The following is a 19,134-nucleotide window of genomic DNA, read 5'->3' as shown; positions in this document are numbered from 1 at the left end:
CATGTTTACTGATCTTTCTATTGCTTCACTGATGTTTTGTTTCTGCTGTTTACTTAAAAAAAAAAAAAAAAAATAAATAATAATTAAAAAATCCCTAAAAATATGTAATTTGCAAGTGTCTTAAGGCACATGTGTCCAAAGTTGGCCACTCATGGTCTTTGTTCTAACCCTGTTCTAAATTGTTTAATTGAACCAATTAGACCTCCATTCAGACCCTGAAGTGGTTCACTATTTCATTTTACCTGTTAAAGCTGGAGTGGAATGGCCCTCCAGGACTGTGATTGGCCACCCTGAGCTAAGGCAAAACAGGCACCAAGTTACATGCCTTGCTTTTTGGAGCTGCTAATATCTAATTGAGTCACCAGAGGGAGGCAGGGTGGAGAACAGCTCTCTTGATATTTGGTCTGCAGGGAGAAACCCAGACACACACCCCCCTGGAGGCTGGATCTGCCCATCCTAGACCTAAACCCTCTGCTGCATAGTAAAAGACATACACTTAGAGGAAATATATATATGCATCATCTACTCAACAATCTTTGCAAAATAAGAATTCACTGATGCGGTAGATGTATAAGTAGTAACTTCTACAGGTTACCTTTTCTATCCATTTTTTGATACTGCTGTAAATAAATAAATATATTGCACCTTAAAAAGTAAAGAAAACCCTTTCTACCCTTGCGGATTTCAAAGTCTGGGATTGTAAAAGCTATGCTCTCCTCCCAGGGTGGCTGGGGGATCCTGTGCCTCTCCCATAGCAGCACTGCTGTAACCTTGAATGTCAAACATTAACTAATACTGGGCAGGGCTCCTCCAAAACAACAATCTCGACCTCGGCTATTCATACTGAGAGCAAGAGGCTGGACCAACCACCTCACACTAGTGTCGCTCACTTTCCTCCTGTCCCAGTGGTCCTGAATACCAAATACCCTGGACAAGCTCCACAACTCACAAGTACTGCTAATGCAACATGCATGCCATTACAGCATTACATAGCTCTACTGAAATCTAACCTTCAGTAGTATTTTAAATGTGATCATTTTGTTGAAACTAAGATATTCTCTCCTTTATGGTTGGAAGATGATAAAGCTCCAACAGCCTTGGATTTAGGTAAACCATGTTGCATCTGTGCCCTGACGTGATCACTGGCAAGGAAGAACTATTTAAAGCCACACTTCCATCTGCACCACGGAATCAGCCTGTAAAAATCTCATCTTGTTATCAGATTGGGGCTGCCTCCGGTTCTGTGTGCGGTTTAAAATCCAAAAGGCAAATGGACGTTAAACAAAAACATTGCTTGTATGTGTCATGCCATTAATAAATGTATGCACCTCCCTTCAATATTTCTGTAATTATAATACTTAAGTGATAGTCCCCACTCAGCCAACATGCTTTTTAACTGGCATAAATGAAGCAATTGTGGTGTATTAAAAGCAATTTTATTTTCCATTAAAAAACTCATTGAATATTTATGTCCACTGTGGAATTATTCAATTCTCTTTTTCTGTCGTGGTACCTTGTTTACATAGTCTCTCATCTCCCGGTCTAGCCTGAGCTCCGCGGCTGGCTTGCTCGTGTATTTCACTCGGCTCCTCAGCCCATCCGGGGGGTCTGGTTGGAAGGGGGGCTGCAGTCGCTCGCTCAGGTTGATGGGCTGGTCCTCGGAGGAGGAGGATGATGAGGTGGTGCTGAAGTCCAGCGGGCCAGGAGCTCTGTTCCCGTTCACCGTGTAGGCTCCGTCCTCCTGGGCACTGCCCGGGGCCGATGGGTTGAGAGTGGGCAGGCCGTTCCCACTGCCGCTCTCTGAGGACGAGTCATCTGAAAGAAGAGGGGGAGGAGGCCATTAGAACAGGGATCGGTGGGGCAGGCTGGGCTCAAAAGGCCTTATTGTACTCGACTGCATTTCTTATGAATAGTAAAACAAAAGAAAATACCAAACTGTTTAAAGCAAACGTTTATAAAGCATCAGTTAAACCCTAGACTGGATAGACACTGGACTAGCTAGTTTGCAAGAGTATATCAGAGTTAAAATCAAAACGGAGGCAATAAAACAAAGAAGGAAATGTATACACAAAAAAAGCTTCAACTTAAAGACTGCAAACGTCATTTCCAAGGGTTCACATTTTGGAGGAGATCTAGTTGTCAGTAATGTGCTGTATACTCATTAGCACATGCTGTAGTGTTACAGATCAGGTAAATAACTGTCAGCCAGTACTCATCAAGGAGCGAGGCCATCTGTTGTGAAGCAAAAATAAATAAAGAAATGCATGCATGCACAAAGTTTTTAATGCTGCAGCTGCTGTGCTGAATAGAGCATACAGTACACTGGAGTATGTGCACAGACGATTGTTGAAAAATGATAACAGCACACACAGACACAACAAGGTGTTCTGCAACAGAGAAAGTACTAGGCAGTGATGAAAGCGGGGACCTGTAAAGCATATCCGTAAGGAACTGTTAAAATGAAGCAATTAAACAAAATTAAAACATTTAGACAAAATGAGAACCTGTGCAGTAATGTCTCCCCACCTTCTGAATCCCTTAGACTAGTGAAGTGATCGTTTTTAAAACCGCTGTCATTAATGTAAACAGTCATTAATCTGAAGAAAACATTGGGAGTTAATTCAGGATGCTTTGCAGAATGATGGCATGTCTGTGCTTGGTTCAGAAGCTACTGGATTTCATAAATGTTTGGTGATTCCAGGGTTACATACTGGAAGAGAAGATAATTAAGCAAGACCTGATGAACTTGACGGGGTGTTTTAATCACAGACTTTGTGAGTTAAATGCCCTGGGGTGAAACATAGGGGTAACAAGTCAGCAAGAGGGCTGATAATTAAAAGTGACATTTAAACATCTGCATTCAGGTATGTCAAGAAACAAACACATTTTAGTACAGTACTGTATTGCACTGTACAGCAGAGGTAGCAAAACATTTATAAATTCCTGACTAGGAAATCATTTTTTGGTGTACATAAAAGACATAGGCTCCAGCCTCTGAGCAACTATTTCGTGCAGATTAAAACACAGTACAATTGTATTTTAAAAAGACAAAAATCTAGTAGCATGTTTGTAGTACTGGAACTTCTTTGGGCAAGGCTACACCACACAATATGAATAAGAGCTCCACTCAAGAAACAGCTGACCAGACAAGTTTTCTCTTCCCTATTTTTTAACTGGGTCTCCTCCGCAGGCTAATGGAGCACTCTGATCTTCATCCATCAATACTGCGGTACAGACCTCAGCTCGAGAGGCAGCTATTAAATAAGTGATCACTTACGACACGGCTTTGACTTATGCTGTAGGTGATGGATGATAAGAGGTTTTTTTTTTTTTTATGGCTATTCTGTTGTTTTTACTATGTTTACCAGTGAAGAGATCCCAGTGCTGCGAGACTTGTCCTGTGGAAATAGGTAAGTACAGTAGATCTCACTTCTGAACTGAGGTACCACTCTCTCACAATTACATCAAATCTGAATTGCTTAACAGAGCTTTAAACACCTGCACAAAAGAACATACAGACTATTACCTACAGTGAAGTCCCATTATAATAAAAACAATGTCCTTTCCCTGGTTCATTCCTAAACCACCTTCATTTATTGAGACAGGTTGTACCTGAAAAGGAGTCACTCCTACAACAGAGCCCAAAGTCCACCTTTCTAAAGATTAAACAGAAGCTCTGAATTACACCCATATATCAGGGTGCTGGGGTTTGCATGGAAATCATGAAGCATATCACACACTAATATTTCTTATAAGGCTATTGTTAATCAGGCTAGGGAGGTACGACTGTAAGTGGGAAGAAGCAACTTGGGTTGCACCGAGTGAATCCTGCCCAAATTCTATACATTTTTAATCATTTTAGTTGCAGTTTTTTTGACAAGAAAATATCTTACATTTAAATCAATGTCAGAAGATACTGTTCCCTGAAGTACAGGTGGGGGTGGAGGTGTCGCGTTGACTTTTGTTTTAATAGATTGTTCTGAAGTCATTGGGTCTGCAGAGCATAACATTAAAAAACGTTTTTTAATCACTTTGGTCAGGCCCAGATTTCACTGCGGCAAAACAGTTTCTGCAGCCGCTCACAGAGCCAATGCAATCAGAGGGTTACAAAATGGAGATTTCAATATACTGGAAAGGGGACAGTGACAAAGCCCTGGAAATAAACAGGGACTGCAGCAGCACAGGACATTACCCTGAAGGCAGAATACAACTCAAGACTTGAATCTTCTTGATTAGGAGGGTAAAGAACCCAGAGTGGGGTTTGTGTGTGTGTGTTTTCAAATTGAGGGTGCTGGATGTGAGGGTTAGGGTTAGGGTTAGGGTTAGATGTATGAAGCAGTGAGTGGGTTAGAGATACAGCCCGATCTGGGAACAGCAGCATATTTATTAGAGTATAAAAAGTATTCATGCGCACGGAGTAAAGCTAGTCTAATTCCTGCCAGCTTTTACACAAATCCCTCTCAGGAAGCCCACATCGGTCTACAGGGGATCAGCAACCCTATCACAGATTCTTAAAGGAACAGGGCCGCTTTACCATGGCTCTGGTCAAACAGCAGGGACCAAAACAAACACTGTTACCAGAACAAGTCCCGGGATGTGCTCTTTGGCAGTACATTGAGAATGGGAGCTGCTGCAGTCATTCCTAGCAAGTGTTAAGTTTTGGTCCAGCTGCTGCAAAAAGAAACTTCAAAACGATCCATTGCATTTTTATGATTTCAGAATCAAGGCGAAAAACATTAAACACTGTTCAGAAATGTCTCATCACTTTTTCATTGCCACCAATTCCTTAGGGGGTCTTGGTAGGTATTCTCCAGCCTTGATCACTGCATTTCTCTTGTCTACTTGAGGCAGTATATATGCTTGGATATTCTCTATGCCCAGCTCTCAATGCCTTACCTGAATGAAATCAGACTCACGAAGCTTATCTTCTTTCTAGGCATCTTTGTAAAAGTACACATTTATTTCAACTGTATTAAGTGTATCACAAAGGCAGTTGGTTCCACGACTAACCCTCACAACAGCCCTTCCTTGACATGCCATCAACCAACATACAGATATTCGAGGGAGTTTGTTTTTTATTAGCCTCTAAAAGGATGACTATCAGATGGAGTAAAAGCTGCAGAATGTGTGCTGAAATCTAGCAGGCTGTTGCTATGCCTGGTACCCGGCTGTATCTGGGTAAAATCCCAGTCAGACAGGCATGGAGTTAACGTGGATTTAAACATGGGGATCCGTGCTGGTGCCTTGTTCTGGGCATGTCTGTTTGTTTCCTTTTCCAGGCACTGGCAATGGAGTTACTGTTTAAAACAAACAAGGAGGGGCGAGGTGACTGGCTCGTACTGTATCCAGGGAACAGAGAGGTGCATTCCTTAAATCTGTGCAATGGGTGGACACTATCACAAACAAGAACACCTATCAGTCTAAGACTAAAGGGTAATTAATGTGTAAAAATACAGGGTGGTTACTGTAGATTGTCTGAAATGTTTAGAGTCAAATGAGTAAACTGTGTCCTCTGTGTATAATTCAAAGCAAATTAACAATCAAGTTACATTACATAACAGTTTACTCCTGGACTCTGTTTATTCCCTAGAACACAGTTTGAATACCTGTAGGCTCCTTTCTTCCTGCGTTTTGTCATGTGTTGTAATCTCAGTGTATTGTATGTTGTGCCTCACGACAATGTGCCAATAAAGAATGGCTCAAACTGCTATTAAATAGACATCTTAAAGTCAAACAAAGCAGTTTTATAGATCAATATAAAAAAGGGTGTTTCTACTGTACCTATAGCTACAGTAGTAGCACTATAGCTACAGTAGTAGCACTATAGCTACAGTAGTAAGTACGACAGTACCATGAACATTATTTGACACTAATCTTATTAAGGAAAATCAACAAACCTGTCCTTATTTCATTTGTTTTGAGATCTAAGTAAAGCATGTGATTTATTTTCACATTCTTAAATCAATTATTTTAGTGAAGCGAATAATCAGTGTAATTTGCCCAGTAATTACACACTCAATGTCAGATTTAGAAAAAGCTTTTACAGTCATTTCCAATAATGTATGTAGCTTTTACAATGTATACACCCGGGGGGGATAACAAAGCATTCCTTTACGTGTCACTTGTATGACATTTTCTACAATCCTTAATGCAATGGAGAAATGTGTTACAAAGAACTGCTGTGTACACAGAGTAGATGAGGCTAGCTGGAGAAAGACTGGAGAAAGCAAATCGATCTATGCACAGAGAAGTATGTACTGCACGGTGTCAGAAAGCGATCACTCATACAGACAGTGATGGTAGTGAGAGGAATGCCAGGTTCTTTGTATTGAAGCTGCAATGCCAGTGTGCGTGTGTCTGTAGGGGTACAGGAGCAATGCTGCCTTTCTGTTTGCTGGAGGCGCTATAACTCAGCTTCTCACAACAGCACTCGTGGGTTTTCAAGCCTCTCCTGAGAGAAGCTTGTTAACACACCATTACCATTAGGAGATCCTCTATTTACTGCAATCACCAAATTTCATACAGAGAGATGTGTAATTGGCTGATTTTTAATTCATGACAGTGACCTCAAATTAACCAGCTCCCTATTGGGAAATGGCTTATTTTCTCACTCATTTGCAGCAGCAGCTGCTGCCTCTTGCTGCATTTTCTCTTCAATATGTGCTTTCTTTTAAGCTTCTCTTTCCAAAAGAAGAAGCCGCGCTTCCCGAGTTCCCCGAACCCCCTCCCTTCTGCCTTCCCAAAACCCTTGAGCTGACAATGCGAGCCAGGCTCCGCTGGAATTTAAATGTCACATTGACGTATGAGAGTTTTTAGCAGGCTAGGAGTGTATGAGAGGGTTCTAGTGTGGAGCTGGGGTTGGGTTCACTTCCTCACTGCAAATCAGCAGGACTGAAAGAGACAATCTGTCACATCCTAAAAACGCCTAATACCTACAACTACACCACCAGAGCAGGGAGCAGAGGCTCATGGGACCCAGGGAGGAATGATCCAGTAAATCAATATTCTTCCTAGCTTCTTCAGGGACTCAACGACAGCATTAAAACAGACAGAGACAGATATCTGGAGGACATGCTATCCTATTAGCTCTCTCTCTCCCTCTCTCTTTGATAAAATGTGTTTATTAAATTTAATAAACAGACAAAACGTGCCTAGGTTTTTGGCCTAATACCCAACAACTGTGTTCTAGAGCTGCTTTGATGAATTGCTACATTTCCTAAGCTACTAGCTGCTTATTGTATTTGTATTACAGAACCGTATTTATATGCTACATAACATGTAGCTTAATGGAGAGCAGAAACAGTTTAGCTTTTTATGTGACTAAAGCAATTGTAAGTGTCAATTTACTGTATGTAATGTAATTCTAGCCCAGTTAATAAAGGCTCATGCACATACACATTGATGTAAAGATTCATGTCGAATAAAGGTCTGTTTGAAATGCAAAAGCAAGCATTTCATAATCAGGGATTATTTACCCCTGAATTATTTAGAAAATGTGAATGGCACGTACCATAGGTACAAACAACAAAGGGGAATGCATACGGACTGTCACAGAGACTGGAGATTACCTAATGGCTGGAGAAGAGTGGAGGATATTGAATGGTTGCCAATTAGAACACTAGACAGGGGTAGAATGCTTGCCAATTTAGTACACTAGAGGGGGTCTACTGCCTGCTATAGGGAACAATAGAAGATATATAATGGTTGCCAGAGGGCACACAAAGCCCTGTCTAATCCAGTAGCTGCCAGCTATAACAATTGAATATGAGATATCACACAGTAACTCTGGGTAGTGTTGTACATTTCTCCCGTTCATTTTATGTGATGAGAATATTCCTCATGGCCCGCGCATAACCGTTAAAAACAAAAACATCTTTGTACGCAAGTGGATTCACACAGCTATAATACAATTCGCCAAACACATCAGGAAAAAACAGAAAACACATTCCACAGAGCAGTGGCTACAGCTACACTGACCGAGCAACATAGCTTATTAAGGTTATAATCTTTATTGTCAGTGAAGCATCATTTCTATTTATATTTAAATGTCAGATACCTTTATTATACTTCTGCATAATAAAAGCAACCGTAATACTGTGCTTATTGTCTTGTCACAGCTCTACTAAAGCAATCCAGTTACTTTATTTTAATTTAGTGTGAACTGATTACTGTATTTTGATAATGGTTTTGGAGGAAACTGTCAGCGCTACAGAGTACAAGTTTCAATGTCTCAATTTACATTAACAGACACAGCGTCCTGCATCCGGGATAGCCAGATTATTGATTTTGTTTAGCGTTTTCAAAATGTTTTATAGAAGTGAAGAAATCTTTTTTATACAAACTCTAGATGTAATCATTTGTAACAACAATGGAAGCTTGCTTGTGCGATGCCATGTGAACTGGAAATAAATCGAAAAACATATAGTAGGGTATCTTAGTGTTAAAATACAATGTTAATGGTTTGGCTGTACTCCAGGGTACTGTGTTAAGTCTCATATCTCACACTGTAGTTACCAGCAACAATGCTGGAGCACCACTAACAGCTGCCAAATAGAACAATGGACGGTAGTGATGACAACACAGAATATCCAATAGCTGCCATAGAAAACGAAGGGCTTGTATATGTGTGTAGGTAACCGGGATCTGTTCCAAAAAGGGAGAAAGCCTTTAGTCTGCTGGGCAGTGGCGTATAGATGTATGGTATCATACAGTGGCATATAGATGAATCGTATCATATTGCATCACATTTCTCCCTAAACTGATGCGTATCATTACTGAAATACAGCAGCTAGGTTTAAATCAGTAATAATGCATTCAGCATAAGGGATTTATTTCATTTGCATCATGGTGGAGCTGGAAATGAAAGCAACAGCCAGTTGCTATTTAACTAAAACTTTTAAGTGAGCACGATTCTTGTAAGTTTTGTACAGTAAAGACTGTAATACTGTCAATTTGCTTGGGTGGATCACTTTATACTGCACTCACTTACTGTAAGCCGAATACCTGCTCTAACCCACTGCTTCTACCTGTAAATGACATGTCTCAAAACATAGTGATGCTGTGTACTGTGTGTGGCAGTGCACACTCCATTACGAAGCCCAGATTATACTATCAGCATTCTAATTTGATTCACTAGTAAGTTTCCAGTGTGGTGTCACTGTCTGGCCAGACTGATGTTGTGTGTGTGTCCCAGGGGCCCACAGTTAAATTCACAGGGCAAGCTTGGTAACTAAGGTGTTTTGATCTTTGACCTTAGTGATTATAGTGTCCCATGTGGGGCTCAATCATCCATTGCTAAATAAATAACAAAATATACTAAACGTCTCAGGTACGGTCTGGAGTCTTTGCAGGGTAAACGTTATTAAAGGTGCTTAATGGCTGTGGCCTTGGTGCACACAGGACTGGGCTGGACAGGGTCAAAACAAAACTCATTTACACGCTTTCAACCATCACTTCCATTTGCCCTGTATTCAACCCGTATTAGCCACTGTGACCTACACTGTTTTTTTGTCACAAAATATAATGGACTGTAAAATAGTGGGACACTATTAAAAAAAATGTAAATAACTACAGAAAGTTTTTTTAATCTGTGAATCGGAACTAAGACCTTAATTATTTTTAAATTTTAAATATCAACTCTATATTTTGTTTATAACAGAGGTGAACATTCTATAGCAGATTTTGTTAATAAACTACTATGAAATCGTAAGGGGAGTAATTTTTCAGTGATGTCATTTTTCATTGTAGCTCAGACATGCTGACAGCTTGAAGTGATTTTCCCCCTACCTGACCTGAGCGATAGCAGTAACAGATGCTAATTTCTTCACTACAACTTCCACAATCTCCCTTGGGGGCTGAGCTGCCTTGTTTTTTTTTTCCTGTGCTGACTCCCCTCCGCGGGATTACAATGGATTATCCTGCTAAGAAGCGGCACGAGCTGCTCCCCATGCCTGCACTAGGCCTGGCATCCCCATAGCAACAAGGCTTCTTCTCCCCCTTCTGCTGCTCAGCCAATCCCAGGCCCTGCAAGGTGGGCCAATGACAGCTAGCCCTGACTAATGGTGGAGAGACAGGCCTCAGGACCTGCCTGGGTGATGGTTACGTACAGTGTAGCTGCCTCTTGTGTTCGTCCTCTACAGTCCTGCAAGTCTCCAGCGTCTCCCCAACCCCTCCAGCCCCTCAGTGCAGTCCACATTGAGGAAGGGGGGGAAATCCTAGCATGAACATAATCTCCTTCAAAATAAACGTTTTTGAATCTGTCAATTTGATTGTTATGATGCTATCTACTGTATCAAATACAAATAAAGTAGATAGCATCATTGAATATTTCTATCCATCAAATATGTACTGTACAGTTATGGTATACTGTATTTGATACAGTAGATAACATCATAAAATATGTCTGTCCGTCAAATTAATATGTACTGTATGGTATACTACTAAATTAATTGATTGAAACAGAAAATACACTACTGGTACAGTAAATTGGAACATACGGTAGTCTTGACAAACCATTTGTCCTGTTTATAAAACTTCCGTTTAATTGCAAATTTGGATTAAAAGTCAAAAACCAAACCACTGAACAAAAGACACTTCACATTGTGAATGTAAATGGCTTCTTTGAGATCAGCATTTTAATGCCCTACAGAATGCTGTTTGCACTGCATTCCTATGCATTATGATACAGGAATGTCTAATACACTATTACATAGTGTAGGCTTGAGGCTATTTGAGCATTAGCACACACTAATTCGACCTGAACAGTAGAGCTAAAATGGCTAAATCAAAATCGATTTTATACATACATAAAAATAAGTAAATGCATTTTCTAAATCAAGGGATGTGCTGTATAATATACTTACTTTGAGCAATTTGATCAAGCACAAACTGTTAGCACGTGTATATGAGGAACATTAGAACAGCTACATTGCTGAATCAAAGCTGTGCATCACTTACTTAAGGTAATACGGTACTGGAACCTTCAATTATAAAAAGGAATACAGAACACCTACTTAAATATTTCCAATAAAGACTTCAAAGTTGTTTGAACTCTACTGGATCAATAAGTTAATATGCAATTTCAGAACAAGCCCTGTAGTGAATTCAATTTAAAATGCATGTTCTCCCATTTAGATAGAACTTTCAAAAAAAAATCTTTCAAAGGGAGGAAAATAATTAGAGCAAAGAAATCCCCCTCTGAGAATTGTAATAAAGAAAAATGTCTAATTATCTTCTCGTGTATTTCCTCAAACCAAGATTTCTACTAGAACTCTTTGAAACAGCATCTGTGGGTCCTCTGGTACAGTAGCATATCTGGTAGAGTAGCATAGCCGTTCTTCTTTCAACTGCTTACCTACAGCATACAACTTGAGCTATCATTCACAACTCAATCCACTATGAACCTGCAATGTATTGTAAAACTATACTGCTGGAAGGTTTGTCTACTTAAGAGACACAGTGATTGGAATGATTGCAAAAGCTGTTGGGAGATTGAGTTCTTGAGAACTGTCTCTCCCAGCAGCCTTTGCAAGCAACAAGCTGTTGTTGACGACCCTACGTGGTCTTACAGTGATTTCAGAAAGCAGAACAATCTGGGGGGCATGGTGTGCACACAGCACCATGACATACTACTTTCCAGGTTCACTAAACTGATTTATTAGCAGTCTTGTTGCTCTGTTGAGTTCCAGGATAGCAGGACTACTCTATATGAATGTTCCTTCAGTTCAGTGGTTACCCCCATTTACCCCCTCAAGGCTCAGCTCCAACGCTGTTCTACACTGTGTATTCCTTCAGACTTTACAACAGAGCACAGCAGAAAACACTATGCTTTACACTTTATAAAACACTGCACCTTTCAGCTTGATACTGGGATGTTCATATTGGGCAGCTATTCAAGTAGTAAATAGGAAATTCTGGTGGTCAATGTTAAGTATCCACAAGCGAAATGCCACCATAAAAAAGAAAGCACTGGGCTTTTACTTTTTATCAATCAATTTGTAATATATACAGTACAGTACTTTTGTTGGTATAAAGCAAGCAATATCAACACAGACAATTCATCTTTTCATTTTTCCTGGTTCTACTAAATTAATCTACATGTCTACAGAACGTAGACTGACCAGACACTGTGCCATTTGCAGTTTATTTGCTGGTAGTTTTGTGTGTTTAAAAATCAGTCCAGAACTGGGCGATTCAAATTTTCTCAAATGAATAGACGCTATTGTCCTGCATTTTCAGTTACAAAAACCCCCCCAAAAAACATGAGAATTTTTTTGTTTTGCTGAAAAGATGATGTTGTGGGCAGCATACGCAAATCACTGCAATGTACGACAAATCACAGGCTCCGAAGCCACAGGCTAAAAGATAAGTGAGGGATTATTCAGATCAAAAGATCAGAACACTATATGTTTAGTTAACTGTACAGTACCCTGGTGTTCCTTCATCATTTTCAACCTTAAAACAGCTGCAGACTTGCCAAAAATGGACGTAAAGGGTAAAGGCTGTGGACGTTTTAGGAATTACACCATAAATAGCAGGTTTGTATAATAAGAAGCACCCCCAATGAAGAAGAGCTTTAGGAACCTGCTTGCACCATGACCCAGCAGTACTAGCACTCATTGAACACTCTCTATACCAGGGGTCTCAAACTCAAGGCCCGCGGGCCACTTCCGGCCCGCCTAGCGCCACCTACCGGCCCTCCAAGCATCGTCCTTGATATCATTACATCAGGCCCGCCACATCAGAATGTTCTAAAGGCGCAGCGCAGACATTGCTCATTGTCCGATTGGCTGATGAAGCTGTACATTCAGCTGTACTTGCCTGCAGAGAGCCGCACTGTTCGATCCTACATTTTCTGTCAAGAGTTTCAAAATACAAAGTAAAGGATCATCTATCAAAACAACCTCTGTGCATCACCTAATACCGCTCTGAAGTGAATATAGCGATTAACAATGATAGACTTATCTACATTGCCCTCGATTTTTATATTACTATTGTGTATGCAAATCAAGTCAACGTCAAAGTTATTCAGAACCACTCAGCATCTGACTGCCTCCCCATACAAATATTACCATGGAAACAACAACGGTAGGGTAACGTTTCGAGGAATTAACGTTAACCAAAAAACCCCAATCTAATCTCTTCTATTCAAAAAGGCTGCACAATGGCTCTGCCAAAGAGAAAAGTCGATCAAGAACATAGGCAATTTCAAGAGAAGTGGACCATTGATTATTTTTTCGTTGAGTTCAACAGCAATGCAACGTGTCTGATTTGCAAGGAGAAAGTTGCTGTTTTAAAAGAATATAATCTCAAGCGCCACTATTCAACAAAACATGCAGATCATTACGACAAATATCGGGGAGATGAACGAGAGAAGACTGCTTTGCAGCTCAGAAAGGGGCTAACATTACAGCAAAATCTTTTTCAGAAGGGGAAAAAGGAATCAGAGGCCGCTGTTTTGGCAAGTTATGCGGTGAGTGAAATGATCGCTAAAGCTGGGAAGCCGTTCACTGATGGTGAATTTCTTAAAGATTGCATCCTGAAGGTTTCTGAGATTATGTGCCCAGAAAAGAGAAGCCTATTCAGTAACATCAGCCTCTCCGCAAACACAGTAGTAGAACGCATCGTTGAGCTTGCTAACGACATTGACGAACAACTCTGCGAGAAAGGCAAGGCATTCAGTGCGTACTCTGTAGCACTCGATGAGAGTACCGATTTGGTTGACAGTGCACAACTAGCGATATTTGTCAGGGGTGTCAACGATACTTTTGATGTCACAGAGGAGCTGCTCAGTTTGAACACAATGTGTGGTCGGACAACAGCAAATTAAATCTTTCGTCAGCTTTCAGATGCAATTGATCGTGCTGGGCTGCCGTGGCATGCATTAGCAGGCATTACCACAGACGGTGCCCCATCAATGATTGGGAAAAAGAATGGGTTGGTGGCGCTGGTACAACGAAAGATGGAAGAGCAAAATGCAGAGCAACCCGTTGCATTGCACTGCATTATTCACCAGCAAGCACTGTGCAGCAAATGCTTGAAGTTCGAAAACGTTATGTCCGTTGTTGTGAAATGCGTCAACTACATTCGCTCCAGGGGTTTGCAGCATCGGCAGTTCCGTGCATTTTTGGACGAAGTTGAGTCAAAATACGGCGATCTGCTGTACTTCACAGAGGTTCGGTGGCTTAGTAGAGGGAACGTTTTAAAGAGGTTTTTTGAGTTAAAAACGGAGGTGAAAAGATTCATGGAGGAGATTAACATGCCAGTGCTCGAATTTGATGACACAAAATGGTTGATGGATCTTGCTTTCCTTGTTGACATCACACAGGAGTTGAATATCCTAAATCTGAAGCTACAAGGTCCGGGACAGCTTGTAACAGCAATGTTTGACAGTGTGAGGGCATTCACAACAAAGCTGAGGCTGTGGAAAAGTCAAATGTCACAAAACAACCTCACTCATTTCCCAGCATGCAAGTCTCTTTTGGAGGAGCAGAGCACTGATATATGATTCAGTGGTCCTGAATATGCGGCTATCCTTGACCTGCTCCTGGAGGAATTTGATCAGCGGTTTGCAGACTTCAGGAGGCACAGAGACACCTTCTTAATGTGTGCTGACCCATTTTCTGTTGATGTGGAAACAGCTCCAAATGATCTGCAGATGGAGCTAATTGATTTGCAGTGCAACACTCCTTTGAAGAACAAATTCAAGGAAGCACAGGGAGATCTTGCACAGTTCTTCAAGCAGCTACCCCCTACCTTCCCAGAGCTTTGCAAAAGGTTCAAGAAAATAATGTGTCTGTTTGGCAGCACATACATGTGCGAGAAACTTTTTTCCACTTTGAATGCAAACAAGTCAAAGTACCGTTCAAGGCTAACAGATGCACACCTTGCTGCCATCCTGAAGGTCTCCACTGCTGAATCACTGAGGCCAAACATCAACAGACTTACAGAGCTGAAGCGTTGCCAAGTGTCTGGCAAACGCTAAAAACCTTTGGGAAAACCACCATTGTAAAAAGTTCGATTTAGTAAATTGTAAAGACTGTTGAATTTCATTTAATTCAGGACTTTGTTTTTGAAAGATTTTTTTTCTGAATTCCATCTCCCATGATGTTACTGGCCCCCCAGGAGGATTTCAAGATTGACATTGGCCCCCAGGTAAATTGAGTTTGAGACCCCTGCTCTATACTGTTTATAAGAAGAACGACAAGCTGCCCGCATTTATAAACAGCTCTTTAAGACACTCTGAAAAGCAACCCAAAGCAACAGGCATTTGAATAGCTTGTTTAACTGAAATCCTGAACTTACTAAGAGTTTCAGCAGCCCCACTGACATCACATTGCCTAGCGAGTATAACAGTGTTGTGCTGTGTGCTGCACTTCTGTAACGATGATCCTGACCCTGGTGGTGAGATGGGTTACTGTGTTTTAAGAGCTGAAAAAGGTACAGTGCTTGAGACAGCTGCTTGGGAATACAGAGGTGGACTGTTCACACCCAACCGCTGTCTATTACACGACTAAGAATAGATCTTGCAGAATGCAACAACAGCATCCTCAAACTGTACATATTACAGTACTGTTGTAAAATGTTTCACACCTGGACGCTGCTGATTATGTGTTTTCTGACGTGCCCTAAATTGAAGAGATAAAAAAATAACATGTAATTACTCTTCACAGCTTGATGCGAAGTATATCATTTGAATTTACTGAAACAAGTTGTATCTTTTGAAGTAAGTGTAAAGTAATTTTACAAAAATGTGGAGATTTATACCGGGTTACGACCCTGTCCGATTCCGTGAGCGCTCCAGGGCTCAAGCACCAATGTCGGAAAATAAGGTCCTGCAGAGTGCAAATAAATGACCTGTCAAATTATAGTGTGGATGCTTCACAAACAGAACTGCAGCGTTTAAAAAAGCTTTCTTGAAAAGATCTGTTTCCCTCATTTATCTTTTTTATTTGTCATGCTCTCATTAGTATCTAAACCTAGTAGATACAGCGTCCGTCAGTTATGGCAGATTCTACTGTACTTGCTGAAGTGGTTTTCTCCCATTAAAAAAAAAAAAAAGCCACCCAGCTAACAATTTCATCCCGAGGGCTACAGTGAAACGAACTGTCTTTAAATTGGGACTTTAGTGAAGACCGCATGTGTACGTGAGTTTATTAATTATTGTAGATAGTAATTTATAAGCCAGCTAGCCAGCATTTTTGTAAATAGCAACACATGTAATGTACAATAAAATAAACATTTTATTTGTGTCATCGGTGTCAATTTCAGACGGAGCTTCGTGGTCGGCAAGGTGACACAGCTGAGAGAATTTTTTCCTCTGTCATCGCGTCTGGTGCTGTCAGTGTCAGTTTCTCAGCACACAGTACAGTAGTCGCTCAGTAACGAGGTCCAAACAGGTGATTGATCGTTCTGTATGAGCGTTTACAAAGGTGCTTTGTTAAAAAATGTAAATCTAAATTTATAACAGTGTTTATTTTTTAGCAAAATAAAATCAAAGCCATTTTTAGGGACCCCAACTGTTGATGATTCCAACTTAGGCACTTCACATAAGGACTAGTAAGTTTACATCAGGACTAGCAAATGTAAAAAGGTACTAGTCCTTTGACTAGTAGCACAATATTGTTAATTTCTAACCCTGCCAATACCATTTAGCTGTACCCCCTCCAGTTTTTTGTAATCTCTGGTATCAATTTACCAACGATTTCCAATAATTCATTAGAATATGAAATGGCTCTCTGGGGAAGAGACAAACAGGACTGTAATTAAAAGACATTCACCTCCTCAGCCTTCCCTACTATTTTTTGTTAATGTTAATTAAAAAAGAGTTGCCCCCCCCCCCCCCCCCTCGGAATAGATCATGGCATCAAATATTCTTTTCAGTGAACACTGCACCACCTCCCCGAAATGTCACGAAACAGCTGAGCCGGCACACAGAGCAGCACATTCATTCATTGGCTGGATAGCACTCCAATGTAACAATGGGCCGCTGTTGAGGAGTCCGTCACCATCACTGTGAGGGGGAAGGGAGGCAGGCACACGTGCTGCATTAAAAGGGACCATCTTCCCCTCCATTAGGGAGGGAGAGTGCTGCACACGATGGCTAACACAAGCAGCACTGGCTCCTCTCTGCAGCAGACAAATTACTTTGCCACTAAGAGCTTTTATCTTCTAATGCTAGGTGTTGCATGGAACACCGTGCTAAAAGTGCACAGTACTCACCTATTAAGATCTATCAAAATGTTCTCAAACTATAATAACACAACTATTTATTCTTTCTTAAAAAGTTCAGCTCCAAAGTGCTTTCTAATTTGATAACACTGACAGAAGTGCTTATGGTCGCTGCCCATTAGGATTGAACCTGTTGACATCAATTTAGTTCTCTTGAACCACAACTCTTCCCCACTGAATTCAGGTTTGGTGATCTTGAAAAAAAAAAAAAGTATGCCTGCTTTTTCTTGTATAAAATACTGCAGACAAAATGTTGTCACTATAATGTAATACTGTAGTTCATAATCAAAACTGTAGTAGTTTCCAAAAAAAACTACTACCTACTACCTATCAACAAGACTGTTTTAAATAGAAGAGGATGAGCGTCGTTTCAGTTCTCATCTGCTGCTCTTGTAATTAAATAACAATGTTGTTATTCAGTGTGTTTCTAATCACGAGGGGACAGACGGTGCTGTGGGGGCTGAGGCAGATTGCAAAGCCCCTAACTGGAGGATGAAGAACTATTTCTGGCCGTGCTGCTCCCACTGACAGAAATTAAACACACTCAGCTCATCATCTTGCCCTGTCACTTTTGATTACTCGCTTTCCTTCCCAGCTTAGATCTGTCCCGTGTGGCCTTGTGCCTTAACGCAACCCCCCCCCCCATCCCCACCTCCTTCCTTGCATGCAAAAGTTCCATAAGAGAAGCTACAAATTACTGCTCGCCTGAAAACCTTGACTTTTATCTTCACAGAGCTAATAGGATCCTTTCTCTGCAGCCTGCACTCCTCCCAAAACGAACACTGCTGGTTACTGACTTGAGAAACGCCTGCTTTGCAAGAGAAGCAGTCCAGGTAGTATTATTAAAAGCATATTCAAAACCGTACAGGTGCAGGTGGTCACATTAAACAGGGACTGTTTCAGTCTGTAAATTAGCATGTCTAAATTATATGACAAAACATTTGTCTACAAAAGGACTGCAAAACCTGCAAACCACCATCTACAGCAGGGCCTGCCTATGCCCCGATTCTGTGTAGAAGAGTATCGATCTGCTCCTCTGAAGATCCCATCAATACAGCAAGGGCATTCTGAAGATTACTATTAGGTTTAAGGCATGACTTTATGCTTGGTTGCAATCCTAATGTTCCCGCTTGCCTCTATATAAGCGGTTTTCCAGGATCTACTGTATGAAAAACTATTCAGACTGACTCATTTGCGTCACAAATAATTCTTCAAAAGCAGATTTTGGCTGAGGAGAGTTTAGGAATATTTAATCCTGTGTATTTCTTGTCTGAATGAAACACGTCCAGTTGCTTTCACTGAATGAAATGAAAGCACAGGGTTTTCAATACCACACAGGCGGTCAACAATATACTGTAGGTGTTATGCTCTACTAAAGTGAGCTGCATTAACACATGATAAAGCATGCGGTACAATAGCTTCTTCACAAGAATCTTCACTATACAAAAAACATCCCTCTTCCTGTCTGTATGGCATCTGTGTAAACCCTTTCAAACTGGCACCTTCCCAATCACTTACATAGGATAGGAAATCATGTGTTGGTTTATACCACAGAACGCTACTGGCTGGACTAGATACTGTATAGAATAGCCTGCCTCATTACAGGGATTTACAGCGAAATGGATTCCTACAAAATCTGCATCAGTCACATTTTGATCTGCAGTTGCTTGGAGACACAAATAGGACTCACCAAATTTGAGACGGAAACTAAAGCCAGGGTTTGATCAAGGATATCATTTAGTTTGATGCCTCATTAAAAATAATATAGCCTCCAACAGCACAGCGTGTTGTGGCACTGGGCGTTCTTTCAGCATTCAATTTGCCATTTTTACCAAACACTATGCCATCATTCTGTATTGAGAAACGGGAGGAACATGGCATTTCACAGTCTAACAATAGGTATTT

The 19,134-nt window shown here is 40.8% G+C and overlaps 1 protein-coding gene across 2 annotated transcripts in view; it reads right to left on the bottom strand.

Moving 5' to 3' along the window:
• LOC117432482 (nucleolar protein 4-like) overlaps positions 1–19,134 on the bottom strand; it is a 76,464-nt gene that overhangs the window by 10,207 nt on the left and 47,123 nt on the right. For both annotated transcript variants that reach the window (XM_058991045.1, XM_058991046.1), the window contains one exon: positions 1,514–1,815. In XM_058991045.1, coding sequence (XP_058847028.1) covers positions 1,514–1,815 — 302 coding nt within the window. The remainder of the gene's footprint in view (positions 1–1,513; positions 1,816–19,134) is intronic.

The sequence above is a fragment of the Acipenser ruthenus genome, chromosome 18, assembly GCF_902713425.1.
Source record: "Acipenser ruthenus chromosome 18, fAciRut3.2 maternal haplotype, whole genome shotgun sequence".
Classification (NCBI taxonomy): domain Eukaryota; kingdom Metazoa; phylum Chordata; class Actinopteri; order Acipenseriformes; family Acipenseridae; genus Acipenser; species Acipenser ruthenus.
Note: the sequence above shows the minus strand (reverse complement) of the source record. Positions and strands in the feature narration are given on the sequence as shown.